The 20,408-nt window shown below is 43.9% G+C and overlaps 1 protein-coding gene across 13 annotated transcripts in view; it reads left to right on the plus strand.

The window, feature by feature from the left end:
* Nucleotides 1-20,408, plus strand: part of LOC129406992 (uncharacterized) — a 153,702-nt gene that overhangs the window by 123,945 nt on the left and 9,349 nt on the right. For 3 of the 13 annotated variants that reach the window (XR_008631404.1, XR_008631388.1, XR_008631391.1), the window contains 2 exons: nucleotides 9,883-9,978; nucleotides 15,538-15,873. Coding sequence is in view for 1 of the 13 variants with exons in the window: in XM_055146856.1 (XP_055002831.1) it covers nucleotides 9,907-9,978; nucleotides 15,696-15,873 (250 nt within the window). In the remaining 12 variants the exon portion in view is untranslated. Of the gene's footprint in view, nucleotides 1-9,882; nucleotides 9,979-15,491; nucleotides 15,874-20,408 lie in introns of those variants that run through there. The other 10 variants (XR_008631403.1, XR_008631389.1, XR_008631402.1 and 7 more) reach the window with 7 other exon arrangements.

The following is a 20,408-nucleotide window of genomic DNA, read 5'->3' on the forward strand; positions in this document are numbered from 1 at the left end:
AGTTAACTGATCTCTTGTTACTGTCCTCTCATCTGTTCAAAGTATAGATCATAGTCAGGAGAATGGGGATTTCCCAATAGATTCACACTCAGTTGGGAAAATATGACGAGGAAGAACTCTCAATCTATCAAAAATACATTAAAAAAAGAATAATAATAATAATAATATTGGGCTGGACAGGAGGGCAGGAAAAAGACTACAACAATGGCAAAGGGACATTTTCAACCAGGAGGAGAAACGGGAGCTGAAAGGAGGTAAAATGTCATGCATGAAACCCTATCAGCAACAGTACTGTAAACTACAGTGACAAAGTTATTTTTTAAAAAAAAAAGTGCCTCTCATAGTGGCAGCTTGGTGGAGTGGGTGGGAGGGAAATGGGGTGAGGGGCATTTGTGGGGGGAAATGGGCCTTAGTGAAGGGACTGATGTGGAAACATTGTTTGCTTGAAATCCAATCATGAATAACGTTGTGATTCATGATAATTAAATAAAATTAAGTTTAAATTTTAAAAAATGCAAAACCTGACCCCTCTCCCCCAAAAAACTGGGCTGGACAAAAGTACAGAGAATAAGTTTCTTCCCTTGCATGTGGCTGATCCTGGTTCAAGCCCCACATATGGTACCCTAATAGGAGTAAGGCCTGAGCACTTCCAGGTGGATTCGTAAGTCCTCATCAATAAGTAAATACATAATATATAAATAAATAAGACACTTCCCCCCCAACTCCAAACAATAGCTTTATAATGGTAAACTTTGATTAAAAGTATAGCTTTATTTTATTTTTGTTGTTGTTGTTGTTGGCAGGAGGATTGTGTGTGTCTCTAAACACACTTCCAGGTTAGGGAATCAATGCCTTGTACGCAGCAGGCCAGGGTTTGATCCCCAGCATCCTATACGGTCCCCAGAGCACCTCCAGGAGTAATTCTGTTTGAGTGTTGAGCCAGGAGCAAACCCTGAGCATCGCTGGATATGACCCAAAACAGCAAAAATAAATAAATAAATAAATAAATAAATAAATAAATAAATAAATGCACTTCCAAATTTGGTGTCTCCAGATATTTCCACAATAAGCCATTCATTGACAATAGATTCCCAGAAATTTCTTTTTTTTTCTTTTTGGGTCATACCTAGCGATGCTCAGGGGTTACTCCTGGCTTTGCACTCAGGAATTACTCCTGGCGGTGCTTGGAGGACCATATGGGATGCCAGGGGTCGAACCGGGGTTGGCCACGTGCAAGGCAACTGCCCTACCCGCTGTGCTATTGCTCTGGCCCCAGAAATTTCTAATTTCTTTTCTTTTTCCCTTTTTCTTTCTTTCATTTTTCTTTCTTTCATGAAGCAAGAGAGCTTTCATTGAAACTTACTTAGAAAGAGACTTATTAGAAAGAGAAAGAGGGAGAAAAGTGTGTTCAAGAGAGAAGAGAGGTATTTCCAGCATGGAAATAAGCAAGTGAGATATGTGCTTAAAAAAGAACAGGGGTTTGAAGAGAAAGCCCCCAGAAGTTTATGTATATGTAAACATATACACACATGTATGCATGTTTATATACATAAATATGTATATGCTTAATATGTATATATGTGCATGCATAAATACATAAATACATATGTATACATACATATGTGTGTATGTGTATATATATAGATATATGTAACTCACTCTAAATGCTACACTCAAAGTAATGGAATCAAATATGAACTTTTTGAGGAGCCAGGAGTGTGACTCAAGCAATAGATTATATCTTGTATGTGGCTCTGAGTTGTATCATTGGCACCATGTGGCCCCAGATCACCTCCCGGCTGGTCCCTGACCACTGCTAGCCTGAGCACCCCCAAGAGTTGCACCACAACAATATCAAATGTCTTACAATGGAGACATTACTGGTGTCCACTCGAGCAAATCGATGACTAACAGGATGACAGTGATACAGTGACAGATATATAGATATATATGATTTTTGTTTAACATCAGAAACTGCTAGAATGATCTAAGGCTGTTGCCACCTTAGTAAGTGGTCTCAGAGGCTACTGATGCCTGAGGTTCTTTAGCTCTCCTGGTGATTTAGCTGAGTATCCTTCTAAATGTCTTAAAGCAATGGAGTGAATGACAGTGCTGAAACATTTGTTGATAACACAAAAATATTTACGTCCATAAGAATTATGAGAATTATGAGGACCAAAATATCCTAAATAAGTTAACAAACATGTAAACTGAGAACATTTATCACTAAAAACAAAAGATAAGAAATACTGACTCGGCCCAGATAAATCCGGAGCCGCTGAGCGCGAATCGGACCCTCTCGCCTAAAGACTTTGATTCCAAAGATGTAACACATTCGGGCATCCAGCGCAACATCCGATAGTAGCGATGCACTGGGACACCAAACTGGGCTACAACTCTGTGCTGCCGGGGGTGGATTTTTTTTTTCCTTTCCTCCCCACCCTGTCTTCCTGCACGGAAAGCGGCGGGCTGGCGGCACCCATGTGGCAGGCGCCATCTTCTGTGACTCCAAACCCACAGGTATTCGGATTTTACTTTGGGGGCTCCCAGGAACTCATGGGAAGGGGGCGTAACCGGCACGCCCTCGGCCCAGATAAATCCAGAGCCGCTGAGCGCGAATCGGACCCTCTCGCCTAAAGACTTTGAATTCAGAGACTTCTTACAGCAATGCACTGGGACTGTGAGCTGGGCTATGTAATTTCTGGCAGAATTTTCCCTGGACTTTATACAGAAATCCAAAGCCTACTTAACATTTATAATTGTCAGCAATGTGAAACGGTTCCATTTGAACAGGTCTGACTTGGGGGGGAAACTCCAAATAATAACAGTAAGTTTTTGTTGAAATATTGAAGGTTTTTAATGTAGCAGCCACCTCTGGACTGTGAACTAAGCAAAAGCCCCACGCTGGCCGACGCGGCGTGGCGTACACCATACTATGATGCGCAGGAAGGGGGATGAGGGGGAAAAAGGAAAAAAAAAAAGGGAAAAGGAAAAAAAAAAGAGAGAGAGAGAGAGTTATGTCAACTATAGTGAGTTTTGTGTTGAATTATGGAATGTAATCAAGGTAAAGAAAAAATGAAGTGAAATTCATTAGTTATACAGTAGGGGGTAGGGGGTGGGGGCGGGGGGTATACTGGGGTTTCTGGTGGTGGAATATGGGCACTGGTGAAGGGATGGGTGTTTGAATATTGTATAACTGACATATAAACCTGAGAACTTTGTAACTTTCCACAAGGTGATTTAATAAAAATTAAAAAAAAAAAAGAAATACTGAAAGAGATCATTTAAACTCTACATAGTTTAAGCAGCATGGATGAAGTTAAAGTTTATGCTGTTCTCAAAGGGGAAAGACCTACTATTGGAATCAAATTAATGAAAAGTTTCATTAAAATCACCTAATCTGCAATTGTCCTGGAAAAAAATTGTCCCAAAGATACATACTCATAAAATTAAAGACCAACATAAGAAAGCAAGTAGTGGATGGGGTTGGATGTTGTCTTCAATAGAAGACAACAAACAAGGTGTCTTCTGCTGACAGTTTCCCTCAGGTACCCCTACATCTCTCTGCATTCAGAGGGGGTAACTATTCTCTAGTTGCAGAAAATGAACCAACTCGAAAAAAGAAAAGAAAATGAACTAACTCTACTGAAACCAGTGTTTCTCAAGTGTGACTCCAAGATTGGCAGCAGTCACAGAAATCACCTGGAAACACATTCAAGATGCAAATATTAGGCCCCTTCTTACATCAGAAACTCCAGTGGGGAGCATAGTCAATTATTTCCACCTTCAGGAGATGAAAGGTACCTAGGAGATTCCAATTAATGCTGAAGTTTGAGAAGCACTGATCTAAACCAACCATTTCCTTTTGCAATGATTATATTAAGAATAAGAATTTACTTCCTTGAGGGGGGTAGCAAGAAAAAGCGGAGCGAACCTAACAGGGAAAGAGAAGACAGGGATCAAGGGTCTCGGTGTATTGGTGGTACAGAGTGGTGTAATTATATATCCAGACTGAAGACTTTGGATATGTACTGGAAGCAGGGGATCCAAAACACACCAACCAAACAAAAATGTGCCTGTCAAAAGACAGGCTGGGGGCAGGGAAGCTGGGAATGGGAGGGACCCTGGGGACCCTGGTGGAGGGATGTTGACAGTGATGGTGAGACTGGTGCTGAAGCATGGTATGCCTAAAATTCAACCATGAATAAGTTTGTAAATCATGGTGCCTGAATTAAACAAACAAAAAAAAGTTTTAAATGACTTCCTTTACGCCAGTGAGATGCAAGTGCAAGTCTTTTGCAGGATTCTAAGAAAAGTGTTTCTCTTTGATCACTGTATTACTGTCATCACTGTCATCCCATTGTTCATCAATTTGCTTGAGGGCACCAGTAACATCTCCATTGTGAGACTTGTTGTTACTGTTTTTGGCATATTGAGTACACCACAGGTAGCTTGCCAGGCTCTGCAGTGCGGGCGAGATACTCTTAGTAGCTTGCTGGGCTCTCCGAGAGGGACGGAGGAATCAAATCCCAGGTCGGCTGTTTGCAAGGCAAATGCCCTACCCGCTGTGCTATTGCTCCAGCCCTTTCTCTCTGATACCATGAGAAAAGAAAAAGCTTTTTAGTCTTTTGCCATAGTAATGTAAGAGTGCAGTGGCTGGAGCTGCAGCACACATATAGTGGCTCTGAGGCCTGAAGAGCATAAAGATCATGACTTTATGTCACTGAATTAGAGAACGCTGATTCCACTCTATCTTCAGGTTTTGGCTCTATGAGGAAGTAAATCTCACTTTTAAGCAGGGTTGCTATTCTTTGTGTATGAAAGCATCCCTGAAAAACATCGCTTTCTTCTCTATTGTAGAAGAGAGGAAAGGAAAATTATTCATAAAAGTAAAGCAAAAAATCTGGAATGCAGATCTTATCCCTCTCACCAAAATATATGAAAACTCTGTTTTACATATCTTACAGAAAATACATGTTTTGGTGCGGGGAGGGACCTCCCAAGTGCCACTTTAGAGGTCTAAAAGCCCTTCCATTTGATTTTCAGCCAACCAGGCCAGTGGTTCAATGTGAAGGTCGGAGGAAGCAATATTGAACAGACCCCCATCTACACATGGACTATGTAAGCCATCCTGGCAGGATGGCTCAGGCCTCTAGGACAACATCTGTCATTGCTCAGGGGATTGGTGGAGCTAGAAACCTAACTGGGGTCAGCAAGGCAAGCTCTTTAACCTCTGACTAGTTCTCACCTGAGCAAATGTATTTCTAAGCTTCACTGCTCTTCTATACTGTTTAATATTCTTAAAAGATGAAATTTTCTCACAGTTATTTGTAAGGAATCTTTAGAATAGAACTGTATCCCTATAGCACTGTCATCCCGTTGTTCATCGATTTGCTCGAGTGGGCACCAAACATCTCCATTGTGAGACTTGTTACTGTTTTTGGCATATCAAATATGTCACGGGTAGCTTGCCAGGCTCTGCTGTGCAGGCGGGATACTCTCGGCAGCTTGCTGGGCTTTCCGAGAAGGACGGAGGAATCGAACCTGTGTCGGCTGCATGCAAGGTAAACGCCCTACCTGCTGTGCTATTACTCCAGTTCTAGAATAGAACTAATAAGAACATTAAAAAAAAAAAAGACCTCGGTGTCAGCTTACAATCTATCTGGCTCAGAAATTCACCTGATACGAGTGGCAGTGGCAGCAGACGCCAGACCTCATGGGACATGGAAAGAGTGGGGCCTTCTCCTTCCACCACCCACCCTCCCCCCCATGGGACTCTGAGATGACACCACATCCAGCCACCATCCACTTAAGTTCCCACACGGCCATGATCCAGACACACACACAAACGAACCTCGGACCTGAGCAACTTGCTGCAGCAATCTCTTCAGACTCTAGTTATTAAAATTTTAGAATTCCTAGAGCCGTGACATTATATTGTATCCATAACAAGCAAAATAAAACATGTTGTTTAGCATTGCCTTTTCAGCAGGTATGAGTGGTGGTGGACTGGTCTCAAAATACCCAAGGTAACTGAAGTAGAGAAAGAGCGTATTGTGAAAATTGTCTTCCACACAGGTGTGAAATGGGTGGGGAAGGGGAAATACTGGGGATTTTGGTGGTGGAAAACATGCACTGGTGAAGGGTTGGGTGTTTGATGACTATATGATTGAAGCTCAAATATGAAAGCTTTGTTACTGAATCTCACGGCGAATCAATAAAAAAATCCAAATTAAAAAAACAGTTGTGATGAGGTTTAAAAAAAAATTCACCTGAATAAAAGATACACTGGGAAGAAAATTCAAATATATGGAAGCTCTTGATCCCAACATTGAGATGCTAAGAGGCACACAGTACATTGTTCTTATCCCTAAAACCCCATTTTGACTTTTGGTGAATGTCATATTATGACTATTTATGAATCTACAAAACTTTTTAATGTTGCTGTTCAAGTGATAACTTAAAAGCGTAATAGTAGGGGAAAACCTCAGCTCTAGAATCAGTTTCTTGATAAATTGATTCCCAGGAAAAATGAATGGATAAGTATCTGTACAGGGAACAGAAGAGTATTTCTTCTGACTATTGATATCCTGGCAATAGGCATGGCATAGATCTATGAACAAAGTCACAAGAGGGCAGAGAGCAGCTGATCAGCCAAGTCACAGTTCTTCCTGTGCACCATCTCACTTTAACTTAAGTGTAGTTTACTTTTCACATGGAAACCCCTCAAGTACCTCAAGGAAAATGCAGATGGGTTTGTCATCATGCCCCATAGGTCAGGAAACTTGGGCTTTGTAGGACTGACAGAAGGAACGGTTCCAAAATCAACTGTTCTCCATTGAGAATTGCCTGTCAGTTGTCAGAGAGCTGGCGGCACTGACTTCAGCCCTTGAAGAGTGCAAACGGGAGAGAATATCTCACAGAGACAGAAAGCAGACTTTGTAAGGCTTATGACCAATACCTTCCACTGCACTCAGAGCTATCAGGGAAGCCAACATCTGGATTCCAGATGTTCCAAGTGTTCCCTTTGAGAAGAGGCTGTCCCAATCTGTCCCAAAGAATATGTCATGAGAGAAGGCAACCATGGATCCAGTGAGGAAAGTAAGAGGGCCAACTGCTGGGTATACAAAAGACCAAGAATCTGATTCTTGACCCAGACTAAGGTATTGTGTCCATGCCTTTTTTATTTCTATTTCTTCCCTTTGAAAGAAAAAACTCTTCACTCATATCTTGTAGCATAATGAAGATGAATTAGTCCAGGAGACAGCAAAAGGCATTTGGTTATGTGGTTCATGAAATCTCAATAGTAGAAGTATTATTAAATATTTCCCAGAGTCCTTTGCAGGTAGGTTGGACCATGTAAGCAGAGTCACAGCAATTTCGTCCTCTTTTGTCTGGCTTACTCTACTTAGTATATTTTCAAAGTCCATCCATGTTCTGACATATATCAGACATTGTTCCTTTTCATGGCTGCAAGGTACTCTAAAGCATACACACAGCACATCTTGTTTATCCAGTCATTTGTAGATGGACTTTGGGTTGCTTCCATCTTTAGATCACTGTGAATCATGCAGCTATTAACATTGGTATCCAAGTATCAGTTCCTGCTTTCAGTTTCTTTGGGTATATAACTAGGAATGGAATTGCTGAATCATACAGTAATTCTATATTTAGTGCTTTGAGAGAAACTGCCAAAATATTTTCCATAGCAAACCTGCAAGCTTTAAAAAGACCAAATTAAAAGGGAAAAGTAGAAGGCAGCTTTTACTCTATCCCAGGAATGCCTGAGCGATGGCGTGCCAGCTGGATCTGGAGACCTCATCAGCACAAAATACATCTGTAGAGTCTTTTGCCTTCTCTCTGAGACAATTCATTAAGGGGTTTACACCTGAGCGAGTCCCAGATAAACTGGTGAATTGACCGGGAAGTTAAGAAAGATAAACTTCCAAGGCTCTTGCTTTCAGAAAGTCTTTTCAAGAGCCGTAAAATGTGGCCTTTTTTTTCTTCTCAAAACAAAATTTTTTAAAGAAAATTTTGCAAAATTAAGAATTTAAGATTACCCCCTTGTTCCATTCCAACTTCCATTCTATAAAATTCCCCTGTGTTAGGTGATTGTTTGCAAGCTGTGGGTCTTTGTCCCAACGACTCAACCTTCTTGCTGTCAAATAAATGTATCCACGAACAATATGTAAATTGATGAATCTGGCTGGGTTCCAATAGAACTTTATTTACATAAACAGGCAGCAGGCTGGAACATCAAGCAGAGGAAACTATATGGGTCAGGGAAGTCATTGGAGATCTTTGAGCAGGAGGATGTTATTGTAGCGTTACCAGAGCTATGTATTTGGAAAAGTAATCTGGCCATAGGGTAATACTAGAATTGAGGGAAGTGGAATTGGGTGTGGAAGTAACAGCTGGGAGGATATGATAGTGCTGTGGGTAAGAGGCCGGTATGAGGCTATTGGAAGCAGAAAGGAGGCTAAATTGATAAGGAAGGCATAGTGTCTCCCTGGATGCAAAGAGAATGGAGACATCCATGTTAAAAATAGCTTCCTACTTGGAGCTGGGAAGGTTGGGATTTGGAGGCTGCAGGGAAAGATTGTGAGCACTTTAATGAAGGAACTTTGGGAGTGGCGCACATAGGCTCAGCGCTAGATCTAGTGAGTGAATGGGCAGTTGACGTCAGGCAGTTGAACCTCTATTGTATGTGCCCAAGGCCGTGGCACACTCAACCAACACCAGTGTCACCCCTGAAGCTTCTAAGCAAACAGCACCTGGCAGTTGTCCCTGAGTCTGGCTATGCTGGGTCTTTGGCCATGCAGGGAGCATTAGGACCAGGAATCTCGACCTCTCCGGGCACAGGCAACCACAGCCCAACCAGTCCTGCCAGAGTGACCATGGGAGCTATGTGTGTGGTACAAATTGCTTTCTAATTATGTGGACCTCTACACAAGACAAAATTGTGTATCTTGAAAAGCATGCATGTAGAGTCAGGGTAAATCTAGAGGCAGTCAGGCCATGTGGAAATCCGGAGCAAGGAGTTGTGTTGCAGAATTCATTATCATCCTGTTGACCTGGGAAGTAAGGGGGGAGGGTGTCTGTGTGGGACTCAGTGGAACATTCCAGGCACATTCTGAAGAATTGAGCATATTGAAGTGGAGTGGGTGATTCTGAAAGAAAATGCACCATTTCACCATGAAGATGAAGATCTCATTATTTCTCTCTGAAACTTAATATAACACAGTCCTGGAAAAATGATCTAAAGATTGGTTTTTTGCCTGTGTCCTATAGCAAACATTCTCCCTGCTGCTTTGCATGCTGAGACAATTTAGTTGAAAAGAAGGCACCTTAGAATTTGCCACATTTATGTCTGACAAAGAGGCAGTTTACTCACTAGTTACACACTTTCTTGCTGAGATGCAAACGTTAAGGTTTGGCAGATATCGAAAATGCTATTTTGATATTTTATGTACTTTCTTGGAAATCTGTTTTAGAAACAGAGCAATAAGAGAAAAATTCCTGCCTTAGAAACATAAATATAATGTTACCACTTGGGGTTATTTATTTCCCAAGCAATCAATCAAGAAATGTTAGAAAACATATTCAAAGTCATTTCAAACATGATTCCAGTCATGAGGGCAATCTTTCCTTTTTCCTTTTCATAGAAATTTATGTTATAATATTTTTAGAAAGGTGAAATAGCAAAAGACTAAAAGGAATTCTCAATTCAGATAAAAAGTATGAATAAGATACTACCAAGCTTTTTTTAAAAAATAAGATTACTTTAATTGTATTGAAATTAATAATGTTGATAAAAGCAAATACTGATTATTTTGTTGATAACATAATATTTTTTCTCTGTCTTTTTTTTTTTTGCCCAAGACTTACTCCTGACTCTTTGCTTAGGAATCACTCCTGGTGGCGCTCAGGGAAGCATATAGGGTGCTGAAAACTGAACCTGGATCCGCCATGTGCAAGGTATGTGACCTACTTGCTGTATTCTCTCTCCAGCCACTGTGCTTAAAACTAACATTTTAAGTATAGTGGATGCTTCTGGACTTTCTGGTGATGCTTTTAAGTTTTTCAAGGTAAGGGGTTACCCTGATCCCACAGATGCCCCCACCTGTTTTAAAAAGCTTTGTTTCTTTTGTGCTATATACCATCTGTTCTGCTTGTATTTCAAGCAAATGGTTAAGAAGAAATAAAGAGAGAAAACATAGTTCCTTCGCATTGCCTTCTCACCAAAGTCCCATCAGAACACACTGGTGGAGGAGTCTGCCTGGATGGATGAGGCAAAGAGAGACAGTCATGCTGGAGAGGGAGTGAAAGGTGCATTTGGTCTTCTTGTGGCTCCTTTCTGACAAAACTTTCTCTTCTCAGACCGTGTTAGGAATCAGTTCACTTTTTTGAAGGACCTGAATAGAAAGCACTGGGTGGTCGAGTCAAGAAAGTAAGTTGCTTCAATATCAAATTTCCTCCTTGAGAGAGCCAGGTAGGCTGTAGAATCAGGGATTCCTGCTAGATAAGGAGTAAACTAAAGCTTGGTAAGCACGGGCCAAGTCCTATTCCGAGCCACTGGACAGCTGAGCATTACTCAGATTCTAACAGAATGAAGACTGGAAGCTGTAACTGAGTCAGGATTTTCTAGTTCTGCTGTAGGGGGTGGGGTCCTGGGGGTGGTCGAAGGAAGAGTAAGAGCTGGCTCAGTTCAGGGAGAACAGAACACAGGTCCAGTTCTATGTGCTGTTGGCCTTCTTGGTGTTCAACAGAACAGCAGTATTTCTCCCACCAAGAGTATTTGTCCCGCACACAGGCCTACTCTGCTGACAATAAGAGAAGCATCAGCAATAGACCAGACTTTTTGTAGGGTACATGGTGTCCTCTTTACTGTCCAAAATGTTCCTTTTTTTGTACCTCCAGATATTCTTCCTTTATCAGGAAACCAAGGATCTCCTACTCTTTTTTTTTTTTTGGCATTTTGAGTCACATCCATTGATGCTCAGGGTTACTCCTGGATCTGCATTCAGGAATTACTCCTGCTGGGGCATGGGGACTATATGGGATGTCAAGGATTGAACCCGGGTCAGCCACATGCAAGGCAAATACATGTACTACCCACTGTACTATTGCTCTAGCCCAGGACCTTCTACACTTAACTATCCTTTTTCCATCCCGACTACCAATTCCCAAGGAAATGTCACCTCATGCAAGAATGGTAAGGCATCACTGAAGTCTTCATGGGAAATGTTTAATGAGTATCCTCTGTTATGTTGTCATGGAGTACTTAACTCAGGTGGTGGGACTAAAGACCGAGTTTCCTAGGAGAGGATTTTAGGCAGCATATGGGCAGAGGAAGACATAGGAAGAACACTTCTCAAGCAGATGATAACCTCATCTTGTTCCTACATACTCAACTCCTGAGAATACATAGACACCAACATTTGAAGACTCCGATAAAAATATGCTGAGTCTTAGATGTTTGGTTGTGACAGTGCAGTTCATGGGTACTAATTTTTGTGCACTGCATGGTTTGGATCATAATATCTGCCCTTCAGAAACAGAAGGCAAATGGAGGTATTCACAGACCATCCACATCAACTGCAGGATTTCCCTCCAGGGCCTGTTCTGCTTTGGCCTACTTTCCCTGGCCCCATCTGACATAGCTCTTGTGACTGTAGCCTGAGAAAGGAAGTGACCAGCTGTGATGAGAGCTTCTCCCTCGTGACATGCATCCAGCTGGCCACAGTTGGGACTCTTTGGGGGTTTACACATGCAGGATATCAGAATGTGCCAAGATCAGCAAAGATAAGATCTTTGCACATAATTCCTCCATCCTGAAGGGTGAGGAGGGAGGACTGGGTGACAGATCTAAACCTCACGCTTGCCTCAAACATTTTTGGCCGATGGAACCAATCTAGATAGAGGGAGTCGCTTAGTTAAAGCGGACAGAGGAGATGCACAGAAAGCACCAGTCAGAGTAATAGCAGAAAAGCATTGGGCGTTTTTACAAAACATATTGAAACAGCTGATTCCCACACGAGGAAGGTCTAAGCTGCCAAATGATTTGATGCTGACATAGAACAGTCCCTCCTATCAGAGGCTCCCCTGTGACCTGGGAACAGCAGCTCATATCTGTTCTACTCCCCTTCCCAAGCATGCATCATTATTCTCTCCAAATTGGTTTTAATGGCAATCTTAGAGACACCTTGAAATCAGAAAAAAAAGCAACTCTAAAGGGTAAGAATCTAAGGAGCTTACATTTAACAAAACCGACCTGGGATACTGGGATATAGTCTGGGCCTGCCATTGCCTGGTTTCTCTTCAACTTGGCTCGAGTTGGTGAGTGTGAAATTTCTGTGATACCCATGTGGGCTACCCCAGACCAGTGAATCTAGTCACTTCCCAGAAGCAGCTCTTCGCTAATATTGCAAACTTGATACTGTCCACTTGAGTGATTTTAGGAGACACACAATCTTTCCACTTTGGGGATGAGAAATAGCTGGAAAAAGAATGAGAACTGTGTTATCCTTTGGAGAGGCTGTTAAGACAGAAGTCAGGACAATGGTCTGCTCTGGGTTAAGGTCAGACATGGGCTGTCTTGGATGTGCTCGCTGACCCCTCTCAGCCAGTTCTGCCCTCAGTGGGACTCTTCACTGACCCCTCCTACAAAGGACGCATTTCTTTGCACATGCACCTTCCCAATCTCCACCATGGGGCTCTGAACCCTTTATTGTACTTTAGACTCTGTGTGCAACAACAAAAACAGCAACAAAAAGCAAAACAAAATTCATCTCGACTTCAGTTAGTGTTTTGCTTCAAGGACAGACAAAGTTGAAGGAGCATTCCCCACAGATGTCTTTGCATTCATTTCCCCCCCCCCAGGAAGAGAATGAAGTCAAACTGTTCATTTGAGCAATTTCCATCTTTTGGATGGCTCCAGACTTCTTGCTATAGAATATGTATAGCTTCTCAACCCAGTTGCAAGAGATCACCCTGAAGGAAGGAAATACTACTTGTATATTGCAAATGAGAGGATTGCATTAGGGTGTGCAGGCATTGGAGACATGTGCCCCACTCATAACTCACTACTTACTTGACCCTTGGGAATAGAGATGCTTGAGGCTGCACAGTTCTGACATTCCAGAGAGGGGCAGGAGATCTCATAGCACTTATGAAAAATGTAAGTATTCTTAGAAGGTGTTCTCCATTTGCACATCTTTCTTAGGCAACTAGCAGGATCTGAATTTCAAAGCCTCCATCTTAACACAGGTGATGCTCTGGCAGGCTCTGGCTAGAGCTAAGAGGGAGGAATCCTAAAGAGGGTACCCTTTCTTGGACACTAAATCACCCTGTGCTCCTGAGCTGCTGGCTCTCCTCACTCCCTCACCAACTTCAGTTTCCCTGGAAGTCCAGGGCAAGAGGAAAATTCCGGAAACTGGAACCATGAAACCTACAGGGTTCCCAGAGGAAACTGGACCACCTTACTAAAACCAGGGACAACTCACCAAATTACAAGTCAGGGAAACAGGTTTTGTTTTGGGCTTTTTTTTTTTTTACCAAATGTGCATTTCTGAGGTCACAGAACATTTCACTTGACTGAGAACATTTGGACTCAAGTTTTTGGTTTTGCAGTGGGATTGGAAAAAAGTAGAAAAATAGAGCCAGGGGTCAGTGACTGTCCCCAGGACTCCAGGGAAGGCTGGGAAAGGCACGTCCCTAATACTCCTCTTCCAGCTGCTCCAGGATTATCCAGTGATTCTCACTCTTTGCAGCTACCACGAACAGACAGACAGGCACGTCACAAATATTTACCCCTAGGCCGGCCCTCCAGAAGCTCAATCACACAGACTTTTGGTGACAGGGATTTTCAACTTAGCTCATAAAATTTCACCATTTTCCTCCAGTGGATAAAAAATCTTGACTTCCTTTGTTTCTAATTAAAGACATATGAGCAGAGGACGACCCACTCCAGCACGTTATGTCCATGAAGTGCGTGTTGCCCTAGTGGTGGCCCAATTTTCCCATTGCCTGTTTCCTGGGCAGTTTTAAACAGGTTACCTGATCTCTTTGCAACCTGAGAGAATCTACACCTCCTTGATTGGTGTCCTGTGCTATCTCAATGTTTGGTGATATGGGGTGGTAATAAAAAAAAAAAGTTTTAAAAGCAAAGCCCTGGGTTGTCAAAATGCCCATCTATCACCATAAGCAAATTAGCTCTTTAGAACTAAATTAAATAACGGCAAAAAGTCTCTTTGAAATAAAAGGGAGAAGAATGGATCAGTTAATAGCCTGATCCAAATGGTGAGTTAACTGCCCTCTTGAATGAAGGTTTTTTTTTCCCCCTCTCCTAGGAAGGCTTTAACTCCATGAGTGCAGATGATTTAGGAGGCAACTGGTAACACATTTCTATGGTTTTAAAGGCACACTATAAGTTTGTGATACAGAAAACATGTCGTGCCTTCAAAAATATATATCCTTCAACACAAATCACAGTATTTGTAGTGCGGATAATGATGAATGCCAGGCTAAGATTTCCAAATTAATAGCATGTTTAATTAACATAAGACTGTTGATTTGTAAATGGCAGTAACTGAAAAAAAAAAGAGCCAACACTTTCTGAGCCTTACCTTTATGCCTACTCTATCAAGGTCCTGGCCATGGCCTTGATAAAGCAGTTCTTCCACTTTAGAGAGTAGTTGAGTTTCAATGAGACACGTTGTCCATTGTCACATTGCTTGGAGGTGACAGAACTGGAACATGAATCTGAGCAATGAGCCTGGGGCTCCAGTGTGAAGCCTGTGCTTACCCTGCCTCCTGGCATGGAGACTGATGGAGGAGCCCTACCCAGACTAGAATTCTGCTTCACTAGTCCTTCACTGCGATCTTGGAGTGATAGCACAGGGGGTAGGGCGTTTGCCTTGCACACGGCCGGCCCGAGTTTGATTCCCCCATTCCTCTCAGAGAGCCCAACAAGCTACCGAGAGTATCTCGCCCGCATGGCAGAGCCTGGCAAGCTACCCGTGGCGTATACTCAATATGCCAAAAACAGTAACAACAAGTCTCACAATGGAGATGTTCTGGTGCCCACTCGAGCAAATTGATGAGCAACAGGATGACAGTGATACAGTGATACAATGACAGTCCTTCACTGACCTAGAATCCAGCCATCAGTCAGGAAATGCAAGTTCCCCTCTCTTCCATCAATCCTTCCCCACAGTCAGAAAGGAGAACCTCACTGAGAGACAGTCTCATCAGTCTCGGGAGGCAGAAGAGAATAGCTCTGGGGAGGTCTTTCTCCTCTAAGTTGCAAGAGGAAAGGAGAGAGTCCTGTTCATCATGTCTTTACAAAACTGGAGAAAGTAATTCTCTGCATTGCTGAAGGTAAGTTAAAATAAATAGTGGCAGTAGAATACTTTAATATTTCTAAATGTCTGAACCCCAAATATGTTGATGATAACTGTGTTGCTTATTTTGGTGACGATTCATGTCAGGGTCTAAGATTCACCGCCTTCCATGTAAGTCACTCCTGTTTGATAGATTTGGAAAACAGCTCCTCCCACAGCTGAAGGAAGCCTCCTGAACATATTTCCTTGAGGATCCAGAGGTGGCAAGGTGGTTTGATCTTCCTGGAAATGACTGCTTTATGCTTTTGCAAGGAGGTCAGAAGCCAAGAGGAAGTATCCCTTCCTTCTTAGAACACATTGACTCCGGATCAAAACTCCTCACTTCAAACCCTTGGCTTCAAGTTCGCTGAAATAAACCTGTCTCAGCCTTCAGCAGACAACTCACCAGGGCAAGATCGGAGGACAGGAATCCAATTTCTTCCACACCTGGGAACCCTGGCTCCATCGCGCTCTTTGCTAATCATCACTGGTGAGTCCTTGCTCAGGTCTTTGCGGACCATTCATGATCATAAACCCGGAGAGTATTTGGCTTTATCGGGACAAATATTATGTTTTGTGTGGTCTTGCTGATGGTAGAACATACCAGGAGAACCAATAAACTATCAATTGGCTACTGGTTATGAGAATCATTCTAGGTTCCAGTTTCCCCTGAAGGAGACAGAAACAAAGAAGGCATCTGGGGCGCTCTGTGGGGGCAGGCTCTTGTGATTTTTAAACTGGTGAGCTCTGTTCAAAAAAAGTCCTGAGGTGGAGTTTTGCTCTGGCCCTCTAGGCAACCCCTCCACCACATCCTGCCTCTCCGTTTCCTCCTCCCCTTTCCCAGCTCCACAAGCCAAGATGGGAAGTCTCTCACGACCCTGTGGCTTGGCTGAGAGGAAGCCTGAACTTGATACAGCTGGCTTTCCTGGGGCCTGGTAAGAGAATTTATCCCTGAGGCAGTGCTTCTGTGCTCACCTATTTTTAGACGTGTGTGGTAGACCTCTCTCGGGGCTCAGATGTAAGTCTTCTTCCAGGCTGGGCCATGCCAGGAGAAGACCCCAAAAGCTGCTGGGTCTGAGCCGCACCTGAGCAGGAGGCCAGGCAGCGGTTAAATGTGGTTTGTTTTAACGTCAGAAGGAAGAGGAATCTGCTCCCTGAAACCAGCTCCCTCCCTGTTTCCCTGAGAACAAAGGTCTGACTTTTCTCTTCTGCCTCAGCTGGAATTCTGGTCACACTGAGGAGGCCTAAGAATGTCACCCTCAGACTCTGCCCTCACAGAGAGTTTCCCCCACCGCCCCACCACTTGCCCTTTGTGTCCATGGCCTGTTCCAAGCTCCCCGACGCATGCTCACTGGGCTATCTAGGGCATTCTTGCCTTTCCCTCTGCGTCCTTCTAGACCAAAGCCCTCAGAACAAACATGTGATTGTCACCCCCAACTGGCTGGACAGAGTACGGGGACAGGTGGCAGGTCCATTCAGTGTTGTACCTCAACTGAGCCCAATGATATGGATGTGGGGCAGAGGCCTGGGACATGACAGGGACGTGTGGGAGACATGTCAGAAGGCGGTTTGGGGCCTTCCTTGTGAAGCACTCAGGTAATCCCACACAACAAGTGTTCACTAAAGGCCGCACAACTGAACAAACACATGACCCGCAACAGCAAAGACAAGATGCTATCAGTCAAAGGCAAGGACGGCGAGAACACAGTCAACCCAGCCAGCCACGCTCCCGGGCTTCACTCATATCTCTAAAGCTGATTCGTTGAAGAGAGACTTGAGGATTTGACCCTATGTATCAGGTCAAGATACTGGTGACACCTAAACCTGGTTTGGCTGGGTCAAATGTTCTATGAACAAAAATCACAGTGTGACAGAATGACAAAAGAAATGTCGAAAGAAAAGAGAGCCAGGATTTACATGCTGGCAATGGCCTTTGCATGAGACGAATCAGGGCCAGGCCCACCACACTGGCACACTGATTGTGTGCCTGCGGATGTCTCAGAGGTGCTAAGGGCTGTGGCAGGCTTCCTCTGGGAAGGACCCAAGGCCAGAGGGACTGGGTGGGAGACCAGGGACAAGAAGCAGCTCTGAGAGGCAGTGACAGGCAGAGATCTTGCTCTCTGGGAAGTCCTTTAACAGCCTGTCCGGCCCCGTCCACAGCTGTGGGTACTTGATAACAAGTCCTTGCTCCCCTACCCACCCATTGGAAACTTCTCTGCTCTGAGAGCTCCTCTGACTGACTACTTGGCAGTTGAGTTCTCTGCCTCTCTCTTCCTTTTGGATTTGACACATATCTGCTTTTCTGAGCACATTATCAGCACTACACACCTTAGCCAGCCCTTAAGAAAGTCATGGATTCCACTGGCACACCTAAGAACCAACCACAGAACAAATCTATTAGGTGGCTATGGAGAAAAGAATGCCCAGGGTGGAAGAGATGGCATAGGAGTAAAGTTGCTTTGCATCCTGCTGACCAGCGTTTGGTTCCCAGCGCTGCATATGGTCCCCGTACACTGCTAGGGATCACTCAAAAGCACAGAACTCGGAATAACTCCTACGCATCACTGTGTGTGGCCCATCCCTTCCTCCCAAGAATGCTGAGCTTAGAAGAGGTACAATCAGCATGTGTCCTAACACAAGACTCTTAAGAGCTCTGTTTCTTTATTCCAAAGAGGAGAGGAGGTGTGTGACTAAAGGACCTTTGAAACATCCTCCTTCTTTAAAATAAAATAGAAAATTAAAACCTGAAAGAAAAAAAAAGAGAGTCACGGGTTCATCCAAGTCCCTAAGAGTCTGCAAAGGCCATGGGATGGCGTCACTGTAGATGCAGCACCAGATATAGGATTTTGGAAACATGAACAGAGGTCCAGTGACCAAGCTGGTTCTGCTTAGAAGAGCCCAAAACAGTTGGGGGGTCAAAGGACAACCGAGAAGCACCTGCCTAGAGCGGACATGGGATGAGGGTGGCAGAGTTGCCTTGGCCCTTGAAACAGCCCCCAAGGAATAGGCAGGCTGTTTTGGCAAGGAAGTCCAGCATTACTGCTGGCCCAAGTCCAACTCTGTCAACCAGTGACTCTTGGGCTTGGACATCCAGGGACTCAGGGCCAGGCTGGCCCCTCAAGAAGGAGCTGAGTTCTCAAGAGTTCGAAGATGATTGCTAGACCCATCCTAAGGTTGTAAGCAGAATTATTCTCAATTTTTTCAAAATTCAAATGCCAGGGCATAACTATGGCTCTGCCAAGTCAGCCCCAGGGTAGTCTGGGCTGGAGAAAATAGGCAGAAAACACTTTTAGCCTGCCAGCTCCCACCCCCAGGTAGTTTCCCTCTCAATTGTGCAATTCGGAAGCCAGAGGACTTAGCTGTCACTCAGCCAGTGCTCCTCGCATAACAGATCTAAATACAACATTTGATAATTGACTGAATATGTAAAAAAAAGAATAATAAGTGAACAATAAACTTCCAGCAACTGGAAGAATGGTGATGTCAACAGATCCAGGGATCTGTTGTGGCAATCATCCCTAATGATATGGGAAAGGATCCCTTTCCCATCACGAATTTTAACTATAGTTGAAAGTAAGCTAAAGTCACTCATTCTTCACATCAATGAAACAGGACAACACTAACGTGTATTTTACAGACTAGGGTGGCTCGAAAATGCATACAGACAGTCAACAAAGGATTGGTATTAACATTATAGATGGGAGTGGAAAATGAAAGAAGGCAGTCCGCCTAACACACAATTAATTATATAATCTGAGCCGTAATTCTGGCTTTGGAAACAAAAGGAACCATAATTACATGTCTAAAACCCAAAATGGAATCCCACAAGTGTTTGACAAGCAGAACACAAGGATGATGGAGTGGTTTACCCATAAGCTTGACCACAGGGCAGCCCTGGTGAGTCACAATTTCAGGTCGTGGTAGGCGTTCTCATTAGCCACCATTCTTCTACAGGGAGTATATTGAGCTCCGGGGCCCCTTGATGTATGCGACTCTGTTTGTGAATTCAGGCTGGCCCAGTTGTCTTTGTGGGTCTGACCTGTATGTAGAATAGCCATGCAAATTAGCATGGGCCTTGGGCCAGGAAAAATTAATCCAGGCCTAGAAGCAATCAAGTAAAAGGTGTCAAAGGGCAAAAAAATAAAGAGGAAATATGACTGGGAAGAGAGCTGCTCTGTTTCAGGTTTCTCTAGCTTAGCAGCTGGCAGCCCTCCCCTTGTCACTAGAATACTGGCAAATGTGTGAAGAGCTAGTGGAAATGGATCCAAATATTTATGGAATGAGGAGGGGGAAAGTATATCCGGTCCTGATTCCTCTGTTGTGTCTGGAGGGTAGGTACCATGCTGGGTTGTCTTGGTCATGTGATCTATGGGATTTGTCTGCCTCCCCATTAGACCATAAGTTCCAGAGGCTTCAATTCCTGTCTCTCTTGCCTGCCTTTAGCTCAGAGACATGGCGCGGATGTTCAGCAAGCACTCCCTCAGCAAGGGAGTGAGTGGACAGTGCAGGCCTAAGACTGCTGGTGCTTCTCAGCACACCCTGGCAGCCATCCTGTCCTTCCCAGAACTCCCGGTGGGCCTGCAGTTCTCCTGCTTCTCCAGGAGGGCTCAGTCGCCCCTTAGGTTTCTGTATTCACCCTTGCAGGTGACCTGGTGAAACTCTATCCCTAGCAATGGAGACACACACAGGGCACGGGTGTTTCCGAGGAGGCTACTTTGGCTTCAGAGAGCAGATGGGCAGGTGAGTGCCAGGTGTGCGGCTCCAGGCCTGGAGCACAGAAGGACTGGACAGAAGGCCTGAAGGGGCAAAGAATATGGCAAAATGCCAAGGTCCTGCAGACGGAAACCTGGTCACTTTGATCCCCTTTGTCATAGAGAAAACCCATAGAGCTAATGGTAAACAACAATCCTAGTGGTGCTTACCAAGTCTGAACCTGGGTACTTTGCAGAGTACAGTGTGCAGTACTCCTTGTGGGAGTAGCTGACACATGCTAGAAATGAGGGGCCAGACAGACTGGTGTGATAA

Source organism: Sorex araneus, chromosome 9 (assembly GCF_027595985.1).
Source record: "Sorex araneus isolate mSorAra2 chromosome 9, mSorAra2.pri, whole genome shotgun sequence".
NCBI lineage: Eukaryota > Metazoa > Chordata > Mammalia > Eulipotyphla > Soricidae > Sorex > Sorex araneus.